Genomic DNA, 26,277 nt, shown 5'->3' on the forward strand with positions numbered 1-26,277 from the left:
CCAAAGAAAAGGAAGACAGAAAATAGAAACTATTGGCCCAAAGTAGATTTCCCTTTGTTCTTTTTAAGTGCAGTGACTATAAATTCTATACAGAATATAATACAGACATGTTGTTGAGAAGAGGGAGAGAGGTGACTAAGAAAGATAGTCACATCTAAGTACAGATAAAAATGTGGAAGCCATATTGTGGCCCATCAAAGTAAATTTATGTCATAAAATACGAGAAAGCATGCTTTGAAAAAAGACACAAAAACATTTGTGATATTATATATGCATTTAGATTATAAGTGCCGGTTGCACTAGGTGCTATAGATACATTTCTTACACACCTAATTTGCTTAGTAGGGCATTTCCTTTTTATTTAAAGATGCATGTGTGCATGCACAGACACACATGCACACACACAAACAAGCCAACCAATAGTTTTTGTTTTGTTTTATTTTGTTTTGCTTAAGACAAGGTCTCTCTGTTACTCAGGTAGAGTACAGTGGTGATCATAGCTCACTGCAGCCTCGAACTCCTGGATTCAAGTGATCCTCATACCTCATTTTTTTTGTAGAGATGGGGTCTCACTATGTTGTCCAGGCTGGTCTTGAATTCCTGGCCTCAAGCAATCTCCCTGTCTCAGCCTCCCAAAGCACTGGGATTAGAGGTGTGAGTTGCTGGGCCCAGCCAAACCTCTAGTTTTAGATAAGGGATGATGGGTGCTGATACAAGATCCAGCCAACCATCATTCAGGCTGGGGCTGATAGTCTTGTTAGTGGGTTCTCTAAGATCCTTAATTTTCTTATTCCTTGTCTTTTGGCAATGATCCCAGTGTTTGTAACTGTCAGGACTGTGGAATTCAGTGAAAAGATGACAGGAGCTACCCAATGTCATTACACCAGTCAAGTAGCTCTGGTCAAACCATAGGTTGGGAGAAATACTGAAATTATTTGGCTAAAATGAGAATGGGTTTCCTGTGAATTTACCTAGCCCCATAATAATGGAATTGACTGGTTATTTGAAATTAAGTTGGCAGCTGGCTCAGAAGTAAAGGTGGGTATTTTTAGATATGGTGATTTAATTTTAATTTTACATTTAATTACAGAAAAATCTAAGCTGTTGTCTGATATAAGTGCTCGTCTATGGTTTACATACAGAAGGAAATTTTCACCAATTGGTAGGTATATCATTTGTTTTACTCTGCTTTGTTCCTTGTGGATAGCTTGCCTGAGGTTATCAGTGACTTCATAGAAACCTCAGAATTAATTGCTCACTATAGCAAAGAATTTGATTTAGGGGACTAGGTAAATCTTACACTTCATCCAAAAGTTTCATTGCTAAAGTATCCTTTCACATATGGCTCTATGGCATTGAGGGGTTATGACTGTATACTTTTGACCCCACCTCCAAGTGTTCAGGCACCAGATGATATTACTTGTTATACTTTTGAGATTAAGGGGAAAAATCACGTAAGCCTTTAATTTGTATAATATATATTAAATTACAATCCACTGCATTGTGGAACTACTTGATTATTAATGAAAATTGTGTCTTGAAAGAAAGAAAATAATTTATTTGGGTTTTTTCCCCCTTATGACATGAAAGCACCTTGCCATTGAGAGACAAATTACAGTAGTTTCCTTGGAACTAATTCTAGGCTGTTACCAGCTGTCAACTAGAAAAAAGGACAATTCAATAGGTGAAGTGAATGTGCTGTTTTCATAAAGGATATACAACACATTTGTAAGTAGGGTGGCTACTTCCTAGTATCATGGCCCTGTAGGAAAAGGGCCTACAAATAGTGAAATTTACTCTTCTAAGAAGACACTAGAATGAAATCAATCTTTCTGTTCAGTGCCAAAAATGAAGGTCACACAGACTTTTCCTTTTTTTTTTTTTCTCTCCCCAGAAATACACCAGTCAGTAACAAACAAAAGAACAATGTTTAGTAACCAGTGGTTCTGAACTGTTAACTTTCTCTGGCTGTGGAGCTCTTTGTAAGGCTGGAAAATATTTCTAATTTTACTCTGCCAATATTTTGGCAATAGATGATCTCTTCTTTATGTGGGCCTCATTGCATCTTTTCCCTACTAATCTGGCCAATAATCCCCGCATTAGCAACAATCAAAAGGCACCCCTTCCAGGTCATAAATTGACTCCCTCCTTCCCATCTTGTTGTTGTAACTTTCCTTCAGTCCCCACAACTAAAAGAAAGGGGTGACCACCTTGACCCACTTGTCTTACAAGATTGATGACCCCCTTTGAAGTTAGTCTTCTGAGATCATGCTTATAGCATATTTTTCCATTTCCACACTGGGAAAAGAAAACAATGAAAACAACATACCCTGTCTGCCATTCAAGTTATCTGATTTCATTGGCCCCTTGGAAAAGAATATTGAGCTCACCCTGGCCTCATATGTGTGATTTTCTTTGCATAAGGTGTTCTTAAAATAGAACCTGTTGTCTTATTTCATTTATTAACTAATTTTATACCTTTTAAAGATACATTTCTAATTCATTAATATGGGTTTAAATTATGATCATACTCAAAACATCAAGTATTTGTGTCATCCTCTGTGGGTTCTAGAACACTTTCACAGATATTCTCTCAGTTCTTACAATACCCACTGATAGTAGGCAGAGTATGTACTATTATGCTCAGCCTGTAGATGAGATTTAGATTAGATAACTAGAGACTGGTCTTCTGATGCCTCATCTAGGGATCTTTCCCCTATTTTACAATGTCCTTCTTGCTGTTCAGATCTTCATAATATATATTCAGAATAGTCATGAGCCTTCCAAATCTCTTTGACCATTTTGATGATTGCCTTTGGTAGTATTTGTTCTTTGCCTAAGTAAGACTGGCTTCCCTGAGAATTTCAGGGCCATGCAAGTGAGCTATGCAAGGCAAGGTTTGGGTCTGGCAGATGATGACATGGAATGGACTAAGGGTTGGTATTCATACATGGCAGTCACCTACCAAAATTGCATGTATACCTAGAAGTCTTCAAGCAGAAAACATAAGGGACACATTTAGTTCATTTGCTTGTTTTATGTTTGGCTGTAGAACTTGTTTTGGTTGACTCAGTACTATGTTTGCAAGTTCCAACTGTATACCCAAATCTTGTTTGATCTGTGGGTATATCTGTTACCTCGCTTTTCAGAGTATATTTATTTGCCTGTCTTGTGTGAGTCCTAAATATGCTGATGTTTCAGGAAAGGGCAATTTGAGGAACCCATATTCATTCCCTTCCATTTTGCCAACAGGGGGAACGGGCCCTTCATCAGATGCTGGTTGGGGATGTATGCTACGCTGTGGACAGATGATGCTGGCTCAAGCCCTTATCTGTAGACACTTGGGAAGGGGTGAGTTAAATTTGTTTTATAAACTTTCTCAGAGACCTCTGCAGTGTCACTTGCTGCTATTGATTTAGCTTGATGCTGAGCCTTGGGAACATTCAGTAATAAACTTGTAGGTCTTAAAGTGCTCTCTGCAAGCTCAAGTGGTGGGGCTGACAAGTCAACAAAGCCCCTCATAAGAAGGAAACAGCTAGTGTTTCCTGTGAGTCACCAAGCCAGGGAGTTATTTTCCTGGGACAGAACTGAACATTGAGGGAGGTGTGTCATTTATCCTTTCCATCTTTGCTATTGTTTGAGTAAGTCCTTAGAAATGCAAGATAACAAAGGCAGCAGGAAAAAGGGTGTGGTGGTAAGTCTGTTTCTTGACCTCATTTAAGATATCTGCCTGGTGAAGGATGTAAGTGACCTAAAGGAAGTATATAGAGGGAGCTGGTACTATTTTGGTTTTGGTTCACTAAGGATGTCCAGCTGATGATGAAGGAATCTTTAAATTTGCTTCCTTGGGAGAACATTCAATTAAGAGCCTTCTGATAATGGTTGTTGGAACTCTTTTTTTTTTTTTTTTTTTTTTTTTTGAGTCAGAGTTTTGCTTTGTCTCCCAGGCTGGAGTGTAGTGGTGTGATCTTGGCTCACTGCAACCTGTGACCCCCGGGTTCAAGCGATTCTCCGCCTCAGCCTCCTGAGTAGCTGGGATTATAGGTGCCTACCACCACGCCTGGACGCCTGGCTGATTTTTGTATTTTTAGTAGAGATGGGGTTTTGCCATGTTGGCCAGGCTGATCTCGAACTCCTGACCTCAGATGATCCACCCACCTCGGCCTCCCAAAGTGCTAGGATTATAGGCATGAGCCACTGCGCCCAGCTGGTTGTTGGAACTCTTGAGTCTTGCTTTCTTGAAACATGTACATGCTTCCCTATGGGCATCTGAAGGATGGGGTTGGCTGCATGCCAGTTCAGGCACTTAGGTGAAGGTCCAGTTAGACTTGGGGATGAGACAGTGAAAGGACACTTTGGATGAAATTGGGCTGCTGAACTCATTGGCTGTTGCTAATTGAGGTTCAGAAGTATAGAAACATCATTTTCCTTTTCCCACTGTGCAAACTCACAGATTTTGCTACAGCTTTCAGAGAGGATTGGAGAAGGGCCCACGGAGGTTTCAGGGCTTATTGCCTTCTCTTCAGGGTTTGGGATATCCTGCTTGCCCTGGGTAGTATAATAATTTCCATTTTACAGATGAGGAAACCAAGGCTCAGGGAAGTGATGTGATTTACCCAGGGTAAAACAGCAAGAAATCGAAGATTTGGGGATAAAATAAAGATATTCCAACTCCTTGTCCAGTGATTTCCCTTGTTTATACATGCTTCTTGGTATAGATCCATTCTCACTATTTAATTTTTTTTTTCATTTATAACACACTTCAAAATGATTATTTTGGAAGCGAGTTCTGGAAGTAGGGAGCAAACTGGAAAAAAAAAAACCTCCACAGTCAGCAGTCTCAATTGTTTTAATACAAAAGCAAGTAGCAGGAAGAAGTTGGAAATAGATCTTGTAGCTAAAATGAGTTAAAAGAGTAATTTTGTAAAGATGTCTTTTGGATTGTTTGCTATTCAGCTATTTTAAAATTAAGGTAGAGTATTCACTTACCATTGTCGTCAGCAAATATTTAGTGGCATTTAGCAGCCAGCTAATTAGGATTTCCTCAGACTTGGACAATTTGGTAGCTAATGAAAAGAAGTTGGATGTGGTTCCAAATTCTGAGGGCTGTGCTGGATCCAAAGTTAAAAACTCTGGTTTTAGCAACACTAGAAGCAAAAAATAACTGAAGAGTCTTGAGATAATGGCCTTTGGCTTCAAGTGTAGTTCAGTCTTTATTTCAAACTCTCTCTAAAACCTCAGGAGAGAAATTTGTCTTGGAAGCAAACTAAGCCTCAAAAATCTGTCCCATTAGCCAGTGTTTCTAGAGCTGAGAGGATTGCAGTGATTACAGAGAGTTTTTGCAGTTGTCCTCAGTAAGTTACAAATGGCCTCTGTAGGATTTAGGGGGCTGTGCTGAAGGCACAGACGGTATCCATACAGATGTAGTTATTTTGGCTTTGGTCTTAGGGAAACCTTGAACACCTGATAGCACAGTTATTTGTTTTCCCAAAGCTCAGCATGGACTTTTTAAAAGGTGGTGTAAAAACGACAGCATGCAATTTTTTTAAGCTTCCTTAGTTGTGAGCTGTGTATATTCCCCTGTGAACTGTTGTGTATCAAAAGAGCACTTCTTACCCGTGAGATCCTTTTGTCAATGCTGCCAAAATATAAGAGCAAAAGCCATTGCCGTCTATGTGGAGATGAGACGCTATGGCATCTGGCTTATATATCGATGTACTGCCGGTCTTTGTGGTGACCTCCTGTTCACTGAGTAACTGGCCAGAAAGGCCTTTGTGACGTTGTTTTTATATAATATTGATCCAGCTCTTGGGCTAAGTCAATTCCTTGGTCAACTTCTTGTTTTGCTTTTACTGTATACCCACTGAGTCTTTGAAAGCAATCACTTTCCAGATGTCTTTGTTATTAAAATGAAAGATACTTAGGAAGGTTCTAACTTGATCATTCCTGCCTTCTAGATGTGGTGCCTTTGTTTTCCTTCTAACTTTGTAGTTACAATAAAAGTGCAGAGAAGTAATAAACAGTTATAAAAATGTTTCTAACACATTTTTTTTTTCTTAAAAAGACTGGAGCTGGGAGAAACAAAAAGAACAACCCAAAGAATACCAACGCATCCTACAGTGCTTCTTAGATAGAAAAGATTGTTGCTACTCTATCCATCAAATGGGTAAGGTCATAAATCAATAGTTTAAAGGCAGTGCCTATTCCTGTTCCTTCTCTTCCTTTGCCTTATATGTGGCTCCATTAAGTTGTCCATCTGCTTAATTATTTATGCAAAAAATTAGGAGTTTGTGGCTTACTGGAAGATCGTTTGCTAACATGTTAATTTTTTCCACATAAAAACAGCACAAATGGGTGTAGGAGAAGGGAAATCAATTGGAGAATGGTTTGGACCAAATACAGTTGCACAGGTGTTAAAGTAAGTAAAAGAGTCTGGCGCCTGCCTTATTCTGCTGTCTCCTATGCTTCCCTCCCTAGACAACTAAACCTCCCATCAACCTAGGTATTCTTGCAATCCCTCTAAGCTATTCTTCCCACTAAACCATCAAATATCTGTGCCATTTTGCTCAGATGGCTCTTTTAAATGTGTAAGCATGGATATCTGTCTTGGTATATCAGAGTTATATTCACTGGTAGCAGTATATGTGGCTGTATCCTAGGACTCATTCAGTGTCTCATGCTGCAGATTGATGCTCATGTGCCTGGGAGCCATTGGCCTGAGGGTCCCTTTGAAGCCAAAAGTTTCATACTAAGTGGTAGAGGCTAAGCCAGCCTAAGCAAGAAATGGACCCCCACAGGGCTCCTACATGCACTACATAATATTTTAAAACCCTGTTCATTCAGCTTTTTCTTTGTACCTTTACTGTGCTAAGTTCTGGGTGTGCAGAAATAAACTTGACATAGTCCTTGCCTCAAGGAACTCACCAGCTATTGGGGGAGACAAACCCCAGGGAAGTCTTGGAATCAGTTTGTCATCTCATAGCAGACTCAAGGTGTCCCACCATGGTATTCCAGTTGTCTTGTTAAATACCAGAATTCACCTTCCACAGCAAGAGGCAAGGTGGAGAGGTCAGGACCAACTTTTTGAAAGCAAATGGGGTGAGTGATGTTAGTACTTTTACACCTGCAGACCACTTTACCTGTTGTCACTCTCCTTCCTAACAACCTATCACTGATGGAAACTCCATGAGGGCAGAGATTGTATTTATCTTGTTCACTCTGTAACACTAGCACATAGAACTGCCTGGCACGTGTAAGTACGCAATAAATGCTCGATGAATAAATGAAAATGGCAGCCAGAATCTGGGGCCAGATTTAGGGATCAGAAGATTGAAACCTTCTGGCCTCCTTTGGTGTAGAACATTAAGCTCCTGGGCACTATAGGGGGACCTATTCCATGCAAAGTACAGATGGGACCCTGTTTCTATTACTAACCAGTCTTCAGTGAACTAGAATGCTTTGGGAATGTGTCTGTGAGGGGAGTGGCCTGGATTTTTTGGGGACCCAAGGAAAATCTGTATTGACTTTACTCCTTCCTAACAATGTAACCTCTCTGAGGCTGCTTTCTTGCCATAGTCAGAGTGCCTTTTGGGCATCGCTGACTCTGCTGAGTGAAAATCTGGCAGTGTTTCAGGAATCACTGTATGAACGTGGTGTGGAAAGTATAAGAGATTAGAATGGCTGTGCGGAGCCCAAAACCCAGCTTGAAATGGTTGGTGTTAAAACAACATCCTTCAGAATTTGCTTCTTTCTTCTAAATTTTAAGGTTACCAACAACAAAGTGGAAACCTAGATTTTATTTATTTTTTTTTTTCCAGACAGAGTCTCACTCTGTCGCCCAGGCTGGAGTGCAGTGGCACAATCTCGGCTCACTGCAACCTCCACCTCCCAGGGTCAAGCATTCTCCTGCCTCAGCCTCCCGAGTAGCTGGGATTATAGGTGCCTGCTACCATGCCCAGCGAATTTTTGTATTTTTAGTAGAGATGGGGTTTCACCATGTTAACCAGGCTGATCTTGAACTTCTGACCTCGTGATCCACCCGTCTCGACCTCCCAAAGTGCTGGGATTACAGGCGTGAACCACCATGCTTGGTGTAGATTTTTTAAAGAATGTAAATGGGTTCCAATTCATCATGATCATTAGCATTAACAACAGCATATTATTATTATATTATTGTTATTCTTCTGGAGAAAGATAATACATTAAAATGAATGAAATACAAGGGTGATGGTAGTTAACTTCCTGGGAGCTACCTGGTAGACAGACTGTGTTTTCTTTGGTCCAATGAGACTGGTCTTTACCCACACATCCCAGAAATAGCCAGGTTAAACATGGCCTCATTTAACTGGCAAGGGAAGAAGAAGGAAAGGGAGAAATAGGTGGGGTACTTTACAGAGACCTCAGATCATCTCTCTTTTAAAGGGGTTTTCTTTCTAATATACCATAAAGTCCTGCAGTTCAGCATGGTGGCTCTCTTCAGCTGCTGGCCAGTAAAGCTCGGCACCCAAGTCAATCTGCGGCCTATGTCACTTGAGAGGTATTCTCAGGGCAGCTGGGGAGTGGTAGAAGTGATCTCTCTCTCTCTGTCCCCTCTACCCACTGTCTCTCTCTCTCTCTGTCCCCTCTACCCACTGTCTCTCTCTCTCTCTGTCCCCTCTACCCACTGTCTCTCTCTCTCTCTCTGGGTTTACCTGGAACATATTCTCCATATTATCTGTGATCCCAAACAAATGTCTATTTTTTATGGACAGCTTCCTTTAAAAAAAATTTTTTTTTACAGTTTCCCTTTTGAAAAATGAAAATTCAGTAAGTCAGAACGTCTTTTATTTAAGAAAACAAAGTCTCTTGGGACTTTGAGAGCAGATGCACGGGTAACTTTTCTTTTTTCCCCAGTAGGTGTCCCATCATTTTGTGAAGTAGACTTCTCCAGCTTGTAAAGCAGAAACTTCTTTTTGAGGTTCAGATACAGTGACTCAGGGACATTCTCAAGGTCTCTAGATGTGGAGTGTCCCAGAGCTCTGGCAAAGAAGCCGAGCTAACCTGAACACCAGCTTTTCTGTGGCTCAGTGTTGGTGACTTTAGGAACACTGGGCATAAATTGTACTGTTTTCTGCTGATATTTCCATCTTCTCAAATTGTGACTTCTTTATACATTGCTTTGCAGAAAACTTGCTTTATTTGATGAATGGAATTCCTTGGCTGTTTATGTTTCAATGGATAACACAGTGGTCATTGAAGATATCAGTGAGTTACCAGTCTGTTTAACTTCCCAGCTGATGGGTGATGAGTTCCTTCCTCACCATTCAGAATTCTGGGACTCAAGAGAGTCTCTCTGGTCTTCCCCACCAGGGCAGGGGAGCTTAGGGGAGCACAGGGCTCTGATTCTTTCTTTTCAGTTTTCTGAGAGGGAGAACAGTACCACACTCCTTCCCTGCAGAAAACACAAAGTGCATATAATTTATTCAACCACCAACAGATCTTTCATGGAGGCTCACCCTTGTCCAGGCCTGTGATTCCTGCACTGAGGAGTCAGAGCAACCTAAAGATACAGTCCCTGTCTCAAAAGCCCTGGCAGACTTGAGAAATGAGATTCTTACAATGAGCCCAGAATCCCTATTAGGAGCTAAACAAGTACCCTGCGGCCGGAATGAAAAGCATGAGCGCTAGAGGAATGGCCTGGGCTTCGTGCGGGTGGGGAGTCAGCTGAACCCTGGTGGCAGAGGAGAGGGCCTTCTAGGCAGGGTGGGGGGCATGTGAGGTTCCCCTTAGTTTTGATATTGGAGTATCTTCTAGGGCTGAAGACTCCTTACTTATCCAACTTTCTGTTCTTCCATTTCTAGAAAAAATGTGCCGTGTCCTTCCCTTGAGTGCTGACACAGCTGGTGACAGGCCTCTCGATTATTTGACTGCTTCAAACCAGAGTAAGGGCACCTCTGCCCACTGCCCAGCCTGGAAGCCCCTGCTGCTCATTGTGCCCCTTCGCCTGGGCATAAACCAAATCAATCCTGTCTATGTTGATGCATTCAAAGTAAGTCACTTCTTTCCCCGAGCCCATTGCTGCCTGCCCATCACACCGCCATCTCAGCACAGAGATCCGTGAGCAGCAGTCCACAAGTGAGTTGAGAATCTTGCATTCTCTTTCTCTCCAGGAGTGTTTTAAGATGCCACAGTCTTTAGGGGCATTAGGAGGAAAACCAAATAACGCGTATTATTTCATAGGATTCTTAGGTAAGAAAGGAGGAATCACAAGTAAGTCATCGTGGGCTGTGGGAGGGCGTGGGGACAAGGTTTGCATGGGAGACCAGGCAATTCCAGTTAGTGGGTTCCCATCTAGCCCAGGGATGCCACGGCCTCTGGTCAACTCCTTCTGGCTCCAGCCTAACTAATGGAGAGTTATGTTTCTGTGTGCCTGACAGAAAGCAGGTCCAATTTCAATGCCTTTACTTCCTTGCTTCTTGATAAGATGGTTCCATTGCTTTCCCACTGGATAGCCCCAAGGTCACAGCATTGCTCCAGCACATCTCTCTCCTGCCTGTGGGGCCCAGGGTGGTGGAATTTCAATCCCTTGACTTTGCCAATATCTCTCTTATTAGGGCCTGCTGGCTCATTGTTCAGAGCTGTGACAGGGTGGGAATTAGAGGAGGCAAAGACAGAAGTATCCTTTTCCTGAGAATGGGGACTAAGCCTTAAAACCACTAACCTCTTAATGTGGACCCGAGCAAGCAGCCCAACATTGCCTGCATAGGAAGGCACCTCTGGAAACCCAGTCTCTTGACTCACTAGCTATGACCAGAGACATTTGAGGTCCTTGGTACACAAGGTAAGCTAGCCTAGTGCTTCTGAAGCTTTAGCATGCACGTGAATCACCTTGAGAGCCTATTGGAGTGCAGGTTCAGTAGGTCTTGGGTGGGGCCTGAGAGTCTGCATTTCTAACTAGGTGGTGCCGATGCTGCTGGTCCACAGACCATACTTTGCATACCAGGGCCTAAATACCTGGTTAGTGTTGAAGAGCATGTGTTAGAGAGTGATGTGGCCAGGAAAATTTGGTACAGGACACCTGTTGCAGGGGTGGGATGGTCTGAGACTTGGCCTCAAGAAAGTTATGAGCTCAGATTGGTTGACAAAGAAAGGAGAGTTACAGGAGTTACAAGGGAATGGCATGAGGGCATGTGCAAAGGACAGGGCAGAGATGGCCTTAGTCATCCTCCCCAACACATCTCCTCTTGGACATTCAGGGAGGTGAGGTGGGATGGGAACAGACACACCTGGCTTTGCATGCCAATCCCCCATTTGCTACTGTGTGACTTCAGGAAAAAGATACCAGTATTCAGTCTCAGGTTCCTCTTATGTAAAATAGGGTTAATGCCTGACTCACCCTATTGTCACCTTACAGTAAAGTGTTCAGCCAGGCATATAGGACAGTCAGTGAAAGGTGGCTGCACCTTGCTTGACCCCAACACCTCTTTCCTTTGCCAACCCCTTCTTCCTCTCTTTAGGTTGGCGGGGGGCGGGGGGCAGGGGGCGGGGCGCAGGGATTGCACAGCTGCCTCTGTTTTCTCTAATGCTGCTATCTATTGGTTGAGCCTAAGAATTACAGCTAAATGGAAAATGTAGAGCCTGTAAAGGCTTTTATTTTTCTAAGTATAAAACCTAGTATTTGGAGTTCTGCAAAATCAGATGCCCTCTGTTCCTAAGCACTTGGGTTCAAAGAAAATGTTGCAAAAAATAGATTTCCAGTTGTTCATGCTTGACTTAGTCCCTTCAGGCGGCTATAACAGAATAGTATAGACGAGGTGGCTTTATAAACAACAGAAATTTATGTCTCACTGTTCTAGAGGCACTGTTACCTTACCAAGGACCTCAAATGTCTCACTGTTCTAGAGGTCCAATATCCAGGCACTGGCAGATTCGGTGTCTGGTGAGAGCCCACTTCCTGGTTAATAGATGGCTGTTATCTTGCTGTGTCCTCACATGGCAGAAGAGGCAAAGGAGCTTTCTGGAGTCTCTTTTATGAAGGCACTAATCCATTCATAGGGGCTCCACCCTCATGAATAAATCACCTCCCAAAGGCCCCACTTCCTAGTACCATCATATTGGGGGTTAGGATTTCAACATATGAATTTTAGGGAGACATAAACATTCAGTCCACAACAGTGTTTGAGGACAACTTTGAAACAGATTAGAAAATAACTTTGGAGGAATCTCAGTGAATAGTGTATGTGAGTCCTGGGTGCCCTGGCCTCCCTATCCCAAGTTACCTCCAGAGAATTTCTCCAAGGTGGTGTAGCCGTCCTGTTTCTTGAGGCCACTGGGTCAGAGTAGCTTTTGTGAAGTTTGACTACTCATTAAAAAGATGTGGGCAATCCTCAGTTCTTTAATACCCCAAGACAGAGGTTCACATAGTGCCCATTTGCCTGTTAACTTTTATGAGTCCTTTGTGCAAACTTCACTTGAGGGCTTTAAGTCCCTCCGACTCCCCTTTTCTGACTCACACCCTTACTGTTTGAGGTTGAGTGGTCCAGATTGGCAGAATGTCTGAAGCGAGGGAAGAGATGCAAGTTGCCATTTTCTAAATAGTTGTCCCATTCCAGAGACTCTGCAAAGTGTATTATCTCTCTTTCTACACACACATATATATATACACACACACATTTATACATATATATACTTACATATACATTTTATATATTAAAAATATATATTAAAATATATAAAATGTATTACATATGCATATACAAAGTATTACATATACATTTTATAAATATGTAAAATGTATGAATGTATATATAAAATACATTGTATATATAAATAAATGTATATATAAAAATATATAAAATAAATGTATAAAAATATATAAAATAAATAAAATGTATAAATAAAATACACATAATGTATTACATATGCATATACAAAGTATTATATATTTTATATATAAATATATAAAATAGATAAATAAAATGTGTTATATACACCATGGAATACTATGTAGCCATAAAAAGTAATGAAATCATGTCCTCTGCAGCAACATGGATGGAGCTAGAGGCCATTACCTAAGTGTACTGTATCTCTTATAAGCACTCTCAGAAATGATGCAGCTTGTGGCTGGGTGCGGTGGCCCACACTTGTAATCCCAGCACTTTGGGAGGCCAAGGCTGGTGGATCGCCTGAGCTCAGGAGTTCGAGACCAGCTTGGGCAACATGGTGAAATGCCGTCTATACCAAACATACAAAAAATTAGCTGGATGTGGTGGTGTACGCCTATAGACTCAGCTACTTGGGAGGCTGAGATGGGGATTACTTCCAAGCAGATTGCTTGAGCCCAGGAGGTCAAGGCTGCAGTGAGCCAAGATAGTGCCACTGCACTCCAGCCTGGGTGACAGATCGTATTAGTCAGGGTTCTCTAGAGGGCCAGAACTAATGGAATATATATACATATATATGTGTATATATATGTGTGTGTGTCTGTGTATGTAACATACACACACAGACACACACACACACACACACATATATATATAAATATAAAAATATATATAAAGGGGAGTTTATTAAGTATTAACTCATATGATCACAAAGTCCCACAATAGGCCGTCTGTAGGCTGAGGAGCAAGGACAGCCAGTCTGACTTCCAAAACTGAAGAACTTGGAGTCTGATGTTTGAGGGCAGGAAACATCCAGCGTGGAGAAAGATGTAGGCTGGGAGGCTAGGCCCATCTCTGTTTTTCACATTTTTCTGCCTGCCGCCCTGGCAGCTGGTTAGATTGTGCCCACCTGATTAAGAGTGGGTCTGCCTTCCCCAGCCCACTGACTCAAATGTTAATCTGCTTTGGCAACACCCTCACAGACACACCCAGGATCAGTACTTTGTCTCCTTCAATCCAATCAAGTGGACACTCAGTATTAACCATCACAAGTCCACCCCTTGTCAACTGGTACACATATACATCTCCTGAGATCATACATCATCTTCAAATAAAGACAATAATAAGGTCATAATTTGTCTAACATAATACAACTATCCTTCGTACAACTGGACACGCACCAATCCCCAACCCAAATACTATTACGTAAACTTAACAATACTTAAATGCTGATGTGAAGTTAATAAATCTTATGTCACATGATAAAGGAGAAAGGATATAAAATGAGAATATATTCTGAGTACAAGTGTATATATGCGCAAACATGTTTTTAACAAAAGAAGGAGGAAATATTCATGACAATTGCAGTCCTCGTTTCTGTAGCTGGTCACATGGTTGTAGCTAGTATTGATGACTACCTTCTTTTACTACCCATTCTGTATTCCCTTTGCCTTCAATAAACACTTCAGCAGGTCATGGTTTTTTTTCCTGGTGGAGTGACCCAAACCTTCATTCCTGAAGGGTATGGGCCATTTGTAGTCCTGCCTGGATTGGGCTGTTGTAGTTTCCCATTGACCTTAATCACAGGGCATGGTAATACTAAGAGACACCCAAATGGATCTCCTGTATTCCATGCATACTTTTTCTTACCTCCATTGTGGGACAGTAGACTGATTTCATCTTGATAGTCCGAGTCAGTCACCCCAGCCAACACTGTAACTCCCTTATTAGCCTGTTGATGTAAAGGTAAGAGGAGCCCAAAGTATCCACGTGGCAATCTTAACTTCTGATTTAATGGAATCGTTGTGTCTCCTGGTGGCAGCATTTCTTCCTCTGGGACTAAGACCTCTAGGCCAGCAGAACTTAATGTCAGGGGAACAGGAAGAAAAAATTTTGCTAATGGATCACTAGGGCCGATGGTGAGTGGTGCCACTTCCACTTCCACCCCTTGATTCCTGGACCTGTGAATCCCGGCTATGAGAGAAAGAGTACCATATATTGAATGCCAATTCAGAGCTTACACAGCCTTCTGGAAAACTTTGCCCCAGCCCTACAAAGTATTGTCACCTAGTTGGCATTGTAATTGTAACTTCAAAATGAAATTCCACCATTCTATCAATCCAGCTGCTTCAGGCTGATGGGAAGCATGGTAAGACCAGTGAATTCCATGAGAATGAGCCCACTGCCACACTTTCTTAGGCATAAAGTGAGTGCCTTGGTCAGAGTCTGTTTGGAATACCATGATGTTGGATAAGGCTGATGGGGAACATGGTAAGACCAGTGAATTCCATGAGAATGAGCCCACTGCCACACTTTCTTAGCCATAAAGTGAGTACCTTGGTCAGAGCTGTGTGGAATACCATGATGGTGGATAAGGCATTCTGTGAGTCCATGGATGGGAGTCTTGGCAGAAGCATTGCGTACAGGATAGGTAAATCCATATGTAGACTAAATGTTTATTCCAGTGAGAATAAATCTCTGCCCTTTCCATTCTGGAAGAAGCCCAATATAATCAACCTGCCACCAGATAGCTGGCTGATCACCCCGAGGAATGGTGCCATATTGAGGGCTCCATGTTGGTCTCTGCTGCTGGCAAATTGGGCACTCAGCAGCGGCCGTAGCCAGGTCAACCTTGGTGAGTGGAAGTCCATGTTGCTGAACCCATGTGTAACCTCCATCCCTGCCACCATGGCCACTTTGTTCATGGGCCCATTGGGTGACGACACGGGTAGCTGGGGAAAGGGGCTGAGTGGTGTCCACAGAATGGGTCATCCTATCTACTTGATTATTAAAATTCTCCTCTGCTGAGGTCATTCATTGGTGAGTACTCACATGGCATACAAATATCTTCACAGTTTTTGACCACTCAGAGAGGTCCATCCACATATCTCTTCCCCAAATTTGGCATCAATTTCCCAATCATGCTTCCTCCAAGTCCCTGACCATCCAGTCAAACCATTGACTATAGCCCATGAATTAGTATATAATCGCACATGTGGCCGTTTCTCCTTCCATGCAAAGTGCACAATCAGGTGCACTGCTCAAAGTTATGCCCACTGGAAAGATTTCCCTTCAATGGGCCAGAGTAACACACCCAAATGAGAAATGTGTTGCCTCCAAAATCCAAATAGGCCCAGCAGGCATTGTGTCTCTTTCTTGGTTGCAGGAGGGGCCAATTGCAGCAATTTTTCCTTCACCTTAGAAAGAATATCTTGACAGGCCCCACACCACTGGACCCCTAGAAACTTTACTGAGGTAGAAGGTCCCTGAATTTTAGTCAGATTTATTTATCCCAACTTCTGGGAAATAAATTATTGGCAAATGTCTTACCAATAAGTCCAGTGTGTTTGCTACTTGTTGCTCACTGGATCCAGTCAGCATAATGTCATCAATGTAATGGACCAATGTGGAAGTGAAAAGCAATCAAGGTCTCTCCAAATAAGATTATGACACAAAGACAAAGAGTTCATATGCCCCTGAGGTAGGACAGTAAAGATATATTGCTGGCCTTGCCAGCTGAAGGCAAATTGCTTCTGGTGGGCCTTATGGACAGGAATGGAGAAAAAGGCATTTGCTAAGTCAATGGCTGCATACCAGGTACCAGGAGATGCGTTAATTTGCTCGAGCAATGAAGCTACATCTGGTACAGCAGCTGCAATTGGAGTCACCACTTGGTTAAGCTTACAGTAATCCACTGTCATTCTCCAAGATCCATCTGTCTTCTGCACAGGCCAAATGACAGAGTTGAACTGGGATGTGGTGGGAATCACCACCTCTGTGTCTTTCAGGTCCTTGATGGTGGCACTAATCTCTGCACTCCCTCAAGGGATGCAATATTGTTTTTGATTTACTGTTTTCCTAGGTAGAGGAAGCTCTAATGGCTTCCATTTGACCTTTCTCACCGTAATAGCCCTCACCCTACCAGTCAGGGAGCCAATGTAGGGGTTCTGCCAGCTGCTAAGTATGTCTATGCCAATTATGCATTCTGGCACTGGGGAAATGACCATGGGATGAGTCTGGGGACCCACTGGGCCCATTGTAAGTCACACCTGAGCTAAAACACCATTGATTACCTGACCTCCATAAGCCCCTACTTTAACTGGAGGACCACAATGATGTTTTGGGTTCCCTGGAATCAGTGTCAGCTCAGAGCCAGTGTCCAGTAGGCCCCGAAATATCTGATCATTTCTCTTTTCCCATTGCACAGTTACCCTGCTAAAAGGCTGGAGGTCTCCTTGGGGAAGGATGGGAGAACGATTCACTGCATAAATTGTCAGTAATATAGTGAGGTCCTTCCTCAAGGGGACCTGGCCTCCCCTTCATTCAGGGGGTTCTGGGTCTGTAAACTGGCTCAAGTCTGGAAATTGATGGATGGGCTGTGAGTCTCTGTTTTTGTAATTCAAATTAGTCTTTTGTGCATTTGACCTAGAAGTTTTCTGCTTATATAAATTAAGTAGGAATGCAGTAGGCTTCCTATCAATTTCACTTCTAGGAACACCATGATTAATTAGCCAATGCCAGAGCTCTACACGAGTCAGACTGTTCTGATTGCAGTAGTCTGAAAGCAATAGTCAGACTATTGCTTTGACTCTGCTGTCAATTACGGTAGCTACGCCCACCTTGCCTTTGATGGTTGAGTGCTGCCACTTGGCCCCTGCCACCTCAGGATCCAATTATTCCCATTATATTTAAATTTTGTAGTTGAGTGACTGCAGTTCCCACTGTTAGATCTGACATACAGAGAAGAGCAATTATAGTACTCTTCGAAGATGCAGGCGCTGCCCTCACAAATCTATTTTGCAAGGCATTGGTCAAGGGTATATCTTCTGGACTCTCCCAGCTGGGGTGAATAGGTCTGAAGTGACTAATCCACTCCACCATCCCAATCTCCCTAAGCCTTTGGATCCCTTCCTCTACATAAAACTAAGGGAGATCAGGCATTTTCATCTCGCTTACAGTGGACCATCTTTTAATCCATATTTCAGCTAACCAAGCAGATAAGCTATTTAGAACCTTTTTTAACTCCCCGAGCTGCAACATTAAATGCAGTTTCTAACATAGTGGGCCCAAATCAATAAATAGCCTGATCCAACTCTGTGTTCCTTCCACCATTATCCCAGACCCTTAATATCCGTGCCCATGCCTGTTCTCCAGGTTTCTGTTTATATAAATTAGAAAACTCAAGCAGTTCTTTTTGAGTATAGTGCACCTCCTCATGGGTCACACTCTCAATCTCACCTCCAGGAGCCCACCAGGACTTTAGTCTAAAGTCTGGAAGCAAACAGAGGTGTTGGGGGTGGCTCCTGAGGAGAATCCACATTATCTTGCCTGGCAACTGCCTCAGGGGAGGCCATCACTGTTGCTTCAGGCAGCGCAGGGTTTATCTCCTCAGACAAAGGTGGAAAGGCTGATGACAGCATGGGTCAGGGAGGGGATGTTGCCACTACTGGAGATGGGAAGCTGTTTCTTCTGGCAAAAAAAGTTCATCAGAGTTTACAAACTCAGTGTCCCCAGCTTCATCAGGGTCCACCCACACATTCCCATTCCAAGTTGCAGGGTCCCATTCTTTTCCAATCAATGCCCTCACTTTAACAGTAGACACCTGGCGAGGCTGTGCATGCATCTTTTGTTGCAGGCCAGCCACTCGCATGATAAGAGCTTGTGTCTGTTTTTCCACAATTTCAGCTCTTTCTCTACAGGAGATAAGACTCTCACTTAGGGCAATCTTAGCAGATTTTAGGTTGAATATCTGCTTCTGAAGCCTGGAGTTAGAATCCCTGAGTTCATTTTCTTTCATCACTTTGTCCACTGAACTTAGGAGCAACCAACCAGCTTCATTATGTTCCTTGGCTTTCCACGTATGGTCAATTGTATTTTGTATAGTCACTGAACTCCTTGCCTCTCATGAGCGATGATTCAGGTGTGTCAAATGCATTATTTTGCATAACTATCTGAACAGTCCACACCAAGGACTATCAGTATTCCCTATACTATTAGAAGTAGAGTCCTTAGCATTTTTGGGTCTAATCATATTAAGTAGCCAACTCCAGAAACCCCAAAACCAATGAAAGAACTCCATCCTAATATTCTGTTCCTCTAGAACAACTCCTGGTACCAAAATCTGTATCAGTCAGGATTCTCTAGAGGGACAGAACTAATGGAATATATATATATATATACACACCATTTATATAATATATATATTCCATTTATATAATACTGTATATATATACATATATGAGTTTATTAAGTATTAACTCACATGATCACAAGGTCCCACAATAGACCATCTGCAGGCTGAGGAGGAAGGACAGCCAGTCTGAGTTCTAAAACTGAAGAACTTGGAGTCCAATGTTTGAGGGCAGGAAGCATCCAGCATGGGAGAAAGATGTAGGCTAGGAGGCTAGGGCCGTCTCTCTTTTTCACATTTTTCTGCCTGCCACCCTGGCATCTGGTTAGATTGTGCCCACCCAGATTAAGGACGGGTCTGCCTTTCCCAACCCACTGACTCAAATGTTAATCTCCTTTGGCAACACCCTTGCAGACACACCTGGGATCAATACTTTGCATCCTTCAATCCAGTCAAGTTGATACTCAGTATTAACCAGCACACAGAGGGGAGACCCTGTCTCAAAAAAAAAAAAAAAAAAGATGCGGCTCGTAAAGCTCCACTCCATGCACATCCACACACACAGACATACCACCCATGGGAAAAGGTCCAAGTCAGAGTCAGAGAAGATGTTATTATTCCCAACACCTTAACTCCAAACATCCCAGCAGATGACTCAGTTCTAAACCTGTTTTGGCTTTCTATTTGCTTGCCTACAACTTCCTTTCCCTCAGACCTTTCTGTGGTCTTGGGTAGGCTTCCTTCTAGCCATCTTGGTTGCTCTTTAGTGTAATCTGTGGCTTTTTCGATATCACTGATCTTGCCTACCTGTGGTCTAGGGGAAAAATATCTACCTTGACTTTCATAAAGCAAATCATATGGGGGGATTGATTTCTATATACTCTTAACCATACATTTGTAGGGAAATACTGTTGATTTGCAGTAAAATAATTCTCTGGCCACTTTCTATTTGTGTTGTGTTTTAAGCATTTCACAGAGGTGAAATCTTCTGGTCCTTGTAATATACCATGAGGTAAGTAGAACAGGCCCAATGACCCTAGTTTAAAAACAAGAAAATTAAGACAGAGTGAATTAAGTGGTTTGTCCTTGGCTTATGATAGAAAAATGTTAAACCTTTCAAGAGACTTCAGAAACAAACATATTCTTTGCCAACAGAAACATGTGGATGTGCCCAACACAATCCTGGATACCATTTCGGAGGGAGTCTTTGGGGCATCCTTCCCTACCCCAGTCTTTGGCAGCAGGTAGATCTCTCCTTGCTCGCCTGATGTAGCCGAGCATACAGAGAACCAGATGGCCTTCAGGCCCCAACAGCGAGGCTGGGGTACCTCGTAGGCACTTTTGCCTCCTCAGCCTGTGGCTGATGAACAGTAGAGGGACCCTCGGCCCTTTGAATATCAGGTCAAAGCAGAAATTTTATTATCCTAAACTCCTTCCATGTCATTTTGGGCCTAGACTTTTTCAATTTAATGAAGCATAGACTATATCTCTTGTGTCAAGGTCAGTCATCTCAAAGTGCATTTTCCAAGTGAGCGGTATCTGTACTGATGTTAATGTGACGAAGGCAGTGCTTTCTAACAGAAACTTACTAACTTGCTAATAAGTACTAGCTTGCTAGCTAATCAGGACCCGAAGTCAGCTCACTGGTTTCTCATCCATAAAGAGTCAGCATTCCCATTCCATAAAAAGTCAGCATTCCTTTTGAAGGTCAGGACCTCCTCCCTTACCAGAGGTGCTCTCTGAGCGTGGGGCTAAGAACCAGCGGTCTAGCCTGAGATGCTTTCCAATGTCAAAAGAGGCAGAAAGCTCCCTGATGGTACCTGGGCCCGTGACCTGGTGACCCCACCTACCACCTCTTTGTTACTGCTGCTCACAGAGCCTGCCATGCCATCTGTGGTCTCTCATTCCCACATTTTCTCAAACCTGTCACTTTCCATTTTGGACTTGGACTTTGAGGAGATGTAAATGGTAGGGCACGTCTTCTCATTGAATGATCAGATTTGGGCGCAAGTGGCTTCCTTTAATCATGCTCACCCTGGCTTCAGGCTTTCTGTCATTCCATTCTCATTGTCACCAAGGGAGGGGTTAAGAGAACCAGAGTGCCTTCTCCCAACGACAGCAGTGGGGCCAGGACCGGTAGTCCTTTGAAGGTTAAGCATATCTCCTTCAAAACAGGTGATGAGCTCATCTTCTTGGACCCTCACACAACCCAGACCTTTGTCGACACTGAAGAGAATGGAACGGTTAATGACCAGACTTTCCATTGCTTGCAGTCCCCACAGCGAATGAACATCCTGAACCTGGATCCTTCAGTTGCACTGGTGGGTATTCGTAGGTTGAGTGGGCCAGGGGATACGATGTGTACAGATTGGTTCCCTGGGAGTTATCCAGATTGCTAGGTAGGGAGGCAAGAGTATGTTTGCTCACTATCTGCATTAGAGGCAGTAGAGTATAGTGGGGAAGGAATGGACCCTGAAGCCAAACTGCTCCAGTTGGAATCTTGGCTCTGCCTCTTACTAACTGTATTAGTCTGTTCTCCCACTGCTAATAAAGACATACCTGAGCCTGGGTAATTTATAAAGGAAAGACGTTTAGTTGACTCACGGTTCCACATGGCTGGGGAGGCCTCCCAATCATGGTGGAAGATGAAGGAAGAGCAAAGGGGTGTCTTACATGGTGGCAGGCAAGAGAGCTTATGCAGGGAAACTCCCATTTATAAAACCATCAGATCTCATGAGCCTTATTCACTACCACAAGGACGGTATGGGGGAAACCACCCCCATGATTCAGTTATCTCTACCTGGTCCCACCCTTGACACATGGGGATTATTACAATTCAAGATGAGATTTGGGTGAGGACACAGCCAAACCATATCACTGACTACGCACTTAGGAGGAGTGAATCTTTCTGAGCCTCGGTCTTCTCATCTCTAACATGAGGAAAACAATAGTTCCTTCCTTATGGGACTGTATGAGGTGCAGTGCATGTAAGGCACTTAGCACTGGGCCTGGCACATTGTAAGCATTCTGTAAATGTTAATTATCATCATCTTTCCCCCGTTTCCTTCTTGTCCTCAAATTATTGCTACCCAGGCACAGGGAGGAAGATGGGATATCACTAGGGAGAGATAAGGGAGCAAGATGCCCTGGGTGCACACAATCTAGGAAGCTGCAGGGTTTTCCGCCAGAAGTATGATTGGTGTCTACACACACTGAAGGGGCATCTGCCTGTGAAGTAGCCAGTGGTTCTGAGGCCTGTCTGCATCCTCTCCTCCAGTTTAATCCGATTGTCAGTATACCAGTGACCAAGAGCTGCGAGTCCTCCTCTTGTGAACCATTCTTTCACTACTCTGGGATGGCTTTGAGGTTGAGAAAGCGCAGACTGGTGGTTCACTCTATTCTCATAGATAACTTCCTGAAAGTCAATGCCAGCTTCTTAAGTATTGCCTCTAGCTAAAAGTACTATTTGGCTTTTGTTTGTTGGCTTAATTGAATGTTCTTTGGAGATGTGTATTTTTGTACACTGAAAGTAATGGAATTAACCCTACACTTTGAAGATGATCTTCAAGTTAAAATATCTCACAGCATGAGGAAAGAGGGAAAGGGACAGAGAGCAAGGGTGAGAATGAGATCAAGACTTGAGAGAGTAATGTGTATGTCTGGGTAAGGGAATGAGTTAGGAGAGAGAGAAGCCCAGGCAGTCTTCCTCCTTTATTGCTGGGAAGTCACATCCACAGAGACTGGCCCACATCCTAATTCTGGGCCAACAGCTCCATTGTGCAATACCAAGGATAATTCTAAGTTGTGTTCTTTTGCTTTTCCCTAAGGGATTTTTCTGCAAAGAAGAAAAAGACTTTGATAACTGGTGTAGCCTTGTTCAGAAGGTAAAGCTATATGTTTTTCTTAGTCCGAAAATGAAGTCACTCAATTTTATTCCTTTTCAAGATTGTTTTTCATAGTAAAAAAAAAATCCTACTCTGATACGACTTTACTGCAAGAGAAAGAAACTAAGGCAACAAAGAAACTATTAAGGTGTGGGGAATTGTGCATAACTTTGGGGGAACTGAACACAAATTTTGGTTTGAAGTATCCTTAGCATGTCAAGGGAGTGATATTTTTGGTGATGAAACTTAATGTTTTATCTCATTAATAGAGAATTATTTTCTAAAGGCAATACTTACATTTTAGAATGCAGCAAAGCTGTATTTATGTCACATTTAAAGGTGGAATGAGAATTTTCTGGTAAGACTATGCCTTTTATTTTATTTTATTTTATTATTTTTTGAGACAACGTCTCGCTCTGTCACCCAGGCTGGAGTGTGGTGGCGGGATCTGGGCGCATGGCAACCTCCGTCTCCCAGGTTCAAGCGATTCTCCTCCCTCAGCCTCCCGAGTAGCTGGGATTACAGGCGCCTACCACCACACCCAGCTAATTTTTTTTTTTTTGAGACAAAGTCTCGCTCTGTCACCCAGGCTAGAGTGCAGTGGCATGATCTCCGCTCACTGCAAGCTCCACCTCCCAGGTTCACGCCATTCTCCTGCCTCAGCCTCTGGAGTAGCTGGGACTACAGGTACCCGCCACCACACCCGGCTAATTTTTTGTATTTTTAGTAAAGACGGGGTTTCACTATGTTTGCTAGGATGATCTCGATCTCCTGACCTTGTGATCTGCCCACCTCGGCCTCCCAAAGTGCTGGGGTTACAAGTGTGAGCCACCGCGCCCGGCCTAATTTTTGTATTTTTAGTTGAGACAGGGTTTCACCACATTGGCCAGGTTGGTCTCAAACTCCTGACCACAGGTGATCTGCCCACCTCAGCCTTCCAAAGTGCTGGGATTACAGGCATGAGCCACCGTGCCCAGCTAAGACTATGCCTTTTAAATTAGGATATATACCATACATGTTGGACTGCCACTGAAACCATACCAATATGTAGCAATAGTCTCTTGGGACAGATTTAATTTGACTAACTGACATTTCTTTGGAGCCAATGCTTCAGGAACATCTCACCCCTAAAGTGAGCTGGACCCATGCATCTGGCACAGGAACTATGCCTCATGATGGAGAATAGGCAGTGAGTGCTGGCCTTCATCAGATACTCCCCGCAATGTCCTTCCTTCCTGGCCAAACAGTATCTAGAATTGAAGATGGCTGGGTCTTCCGATGGTTCAAGTAGAGAATGCATGTATTTTCTAGGCCCCTATTTTCACCTGGCAACCAGCAGACCACTGTCTCAGGATTTGGGGTCAAAGATTGCCAATTAGAAATGTGACTCTGCAGTATTTAAAACTGTTTCGGTATCTCCCCAGGAAATTCTGAAGGAGAATTTAAGGATGTTTGAATTAGTTCAGAAACATCCATCACACTGGCCTCCCTTTGTACCTCCAGCCAAGCCAGAAGTGACAACCACTGGGGCAGGTAAGCTGTTGTTCAGTGGCTCTCAGCTAGAAGACCCATGTATAGCAATTGTTTTATGAGAAAGAAGGAATTGTGGCCCATGCTTTCTGTGGACAGTAAAATTTCTACTTAGCTGGAGTGATCAAAAAATGGTGCTTCCGATTATTTTAATCTTCAGATGAGCTGATATTTACCAATTTCAAAGAATGATAAAAGAAGAAAATGAGCTCGTTGCAAAAGTTCCATGCAAAATCAAGATGACTGGATTGCTTTTTCAGGGTCTGGTTCAGGATAGCAAATTGAGGCCATCGATAATTCAAAGGTATCTTGAAGGGCTTGCAGAGCCTTGGCCACATCACCGTCGTTAGGTTTATTTAACAAGTCTGGCTATTTTGAGTCTTTATAGAGAATTCTAATACTTGGCAGTAGTTCTAATTGTAAGTCTCCTCCACACAAGTCTTTCTTTAGTAAAGCAATTAAAAATGCATAGTCTTAACTACTGAGTAATGTATTGATTGACCACTTCAACCCAAGTGTCAAGCTTTTCTTCTTACTCATTTCCATATTCTGATAGAATTCATTGACTCTACTGAGCAACTGGAGGAATTTGATCTGGAGGAAGATTTTGAGATTCTGAGTGTGTAGAATCCTGGGAACTCAACTTGAAGGTCTGTCTTCCATCTGGCACCATAAAAACATGAACTTATTACAGAAAACTTTTCTAGTCAACAAGTGCCTATATGCCAATAGCATACAAACTCAATAGCAATCATGACTGAGCCAATCACTGTTTCTCAGAAAAACAAGACAAAACAAATGACAGTAACCCTTCCCTGGAAAGAAATAGAACAATCATGGAGCCTAGGAGCAGACAGATGAGAAGGAGTTCATTGCTTCCCAGCTTGTCTTACATGGCTACAGCAAGTCTTCAGCTGCTGCAATGAGGAAATGGACATCTAGAAGACAGGCAGCAACTCTCAGCTTGCTTCAAGCACCAGCAGATAAAAGATGGTTAAGCTGTTCTTCTTCATCCTTTCAGATGTGACCTCTTTGGGACTAAATACTAAGAAGCAATCTGTTCTCTTGCTCAAATAATAAAGTGACTGAATCAGGGAGGAAAAGGTTCTTGTTAAATTATTTGATTGTGTAGTTTAAGTAATTATAATTTATATCAAAATGTTTGTCAAAGAAACGATGTCAAATGTACACTGCTAGATCTCCCTCCTATTTGCGGGAATCTTACTATTTAATGGGTCACTGTCCCCATTCTTACTGATACTTTTGTCAGATGTCACCCTGTCCTTAAATCCTGATCACTTAAATCAGGGGTCAGCAAACTTTTTCTGTAAAGGGCCAGACGGTAAATATTTTGGGCTTTGCAGGCCATGTGGCCTTTGTTACATCTACTCAACTCTGCTGTTGACATGCAAAAGCAGTGATAGACAATATGCACGTAAATGAGTGTGGCTGTAATCCAAGAAAACTTTATTTACAAAAACAGGTGGAGGGCTGGGTTTGGCCTGCAGGCTGTAGCTTGCCAATCAGCGACTTAAATTGTTGATTTTTGTTTGGTAAATTAAAAATAAATTGTGTTTGAAGTATACCCTACTTGGTTGACAGCCATATTTAGAATTGTTCATGTGGTAAATTACACACTTAATCTGTGCATCATATACAATTCCAAACCATTTGAGGAATAGCAACGTAATAGGTTTTAAAGCATGTATTCATCAAATTAGCTTTGCTAACCACTTTCCTGTGAGGATGAACCTCAAGCCCCAGCCATATCTTCCCATTTTCCTTTCCTTGCTCCCTTAACTTGCCTGCATTTCACCCCAATCCTTAATCAAGTCCTGAGGAAGGCCAACAACTGGAAGCTAGCACCAAACCA

General features: G+C 42.7%; 1 protein-coding gene across 8 annotated transcripts in view; it reads left to right on the plus strand.

Annotated features, from left to right (window-relative positions):
* ATG4A (autophagy related 4A cysteine peptidase) overlaps positions 1–25,989 on the plus strand; it is a 74,874-nt gene extending 48,885 nt beyond the window's left edge. For 3 of the 8 annotated variants that reach the window (XM_045384032.3, XM_005594324.4, XM_045384033.3), the window contains exons 3-13: positions 1,091–1,162; positions 3,253–3,351; positions 6,065–6,166; positions 6,346–6,418; positions 9,164–9,243; positions 9,840–10,027; positions 10,149–10,227; positions 21,166–21,311; positions 22,818–22,874; positions 24,299–24,407; positions 24,961–25,989. In XM_045384032.3, coding sequence (XP_045239967.1) covers positions 3,291–3,351; positions 6,065–6,166; positions 6,346–6,418; positions 9,164–9,243; positions 9,840–10,027; positions 10,149–10,227; positions 21,166–21,311; positions 22,818–22,874; positions 24,299–24,407; positions 24,961–25,031 — 966 coding nt within the window. In that variant the 5' untranslated portion in view covers positions 1,091–1,162; positions 3,253–3,290 and the 3' untranslated portion in view covers positions 25,032–25,989. The remainder of the gene's footprint in view (positions 1–1,090; positions 1,163–3,252; positions 3,352–6,064; positions 6,167–6,345; positions 6,419–9,163; positions 9,244–9,839; positions 10,028–10,148; positions 10,228–21,165; positions 21,312–22,817; positions 22,875–24,298; positions 24,408–24,960) is intronic. The other 5 variants (XR_012430253.1, XR_012430252.1, XR_012430251.1 and 2 more) reach the window with 2 other exon arrangements.
* Positions 25,990–26,277: the final 288 nt, after the last annotated feature.

The sequence above is a fragment of the Macaca fascicularis genome, chromosome X, assembly GCF_037993035.2.
Source record: "Macaca fascicularis isolate 582-1 chromosome X, T2T-MFA8v1.1".
Lineage (NCBI taxonomy): Eukaryota > Metazoa > Chordata > Mammalia > Primates > Cercopithecidae > Macaca > Macaca fascicularis.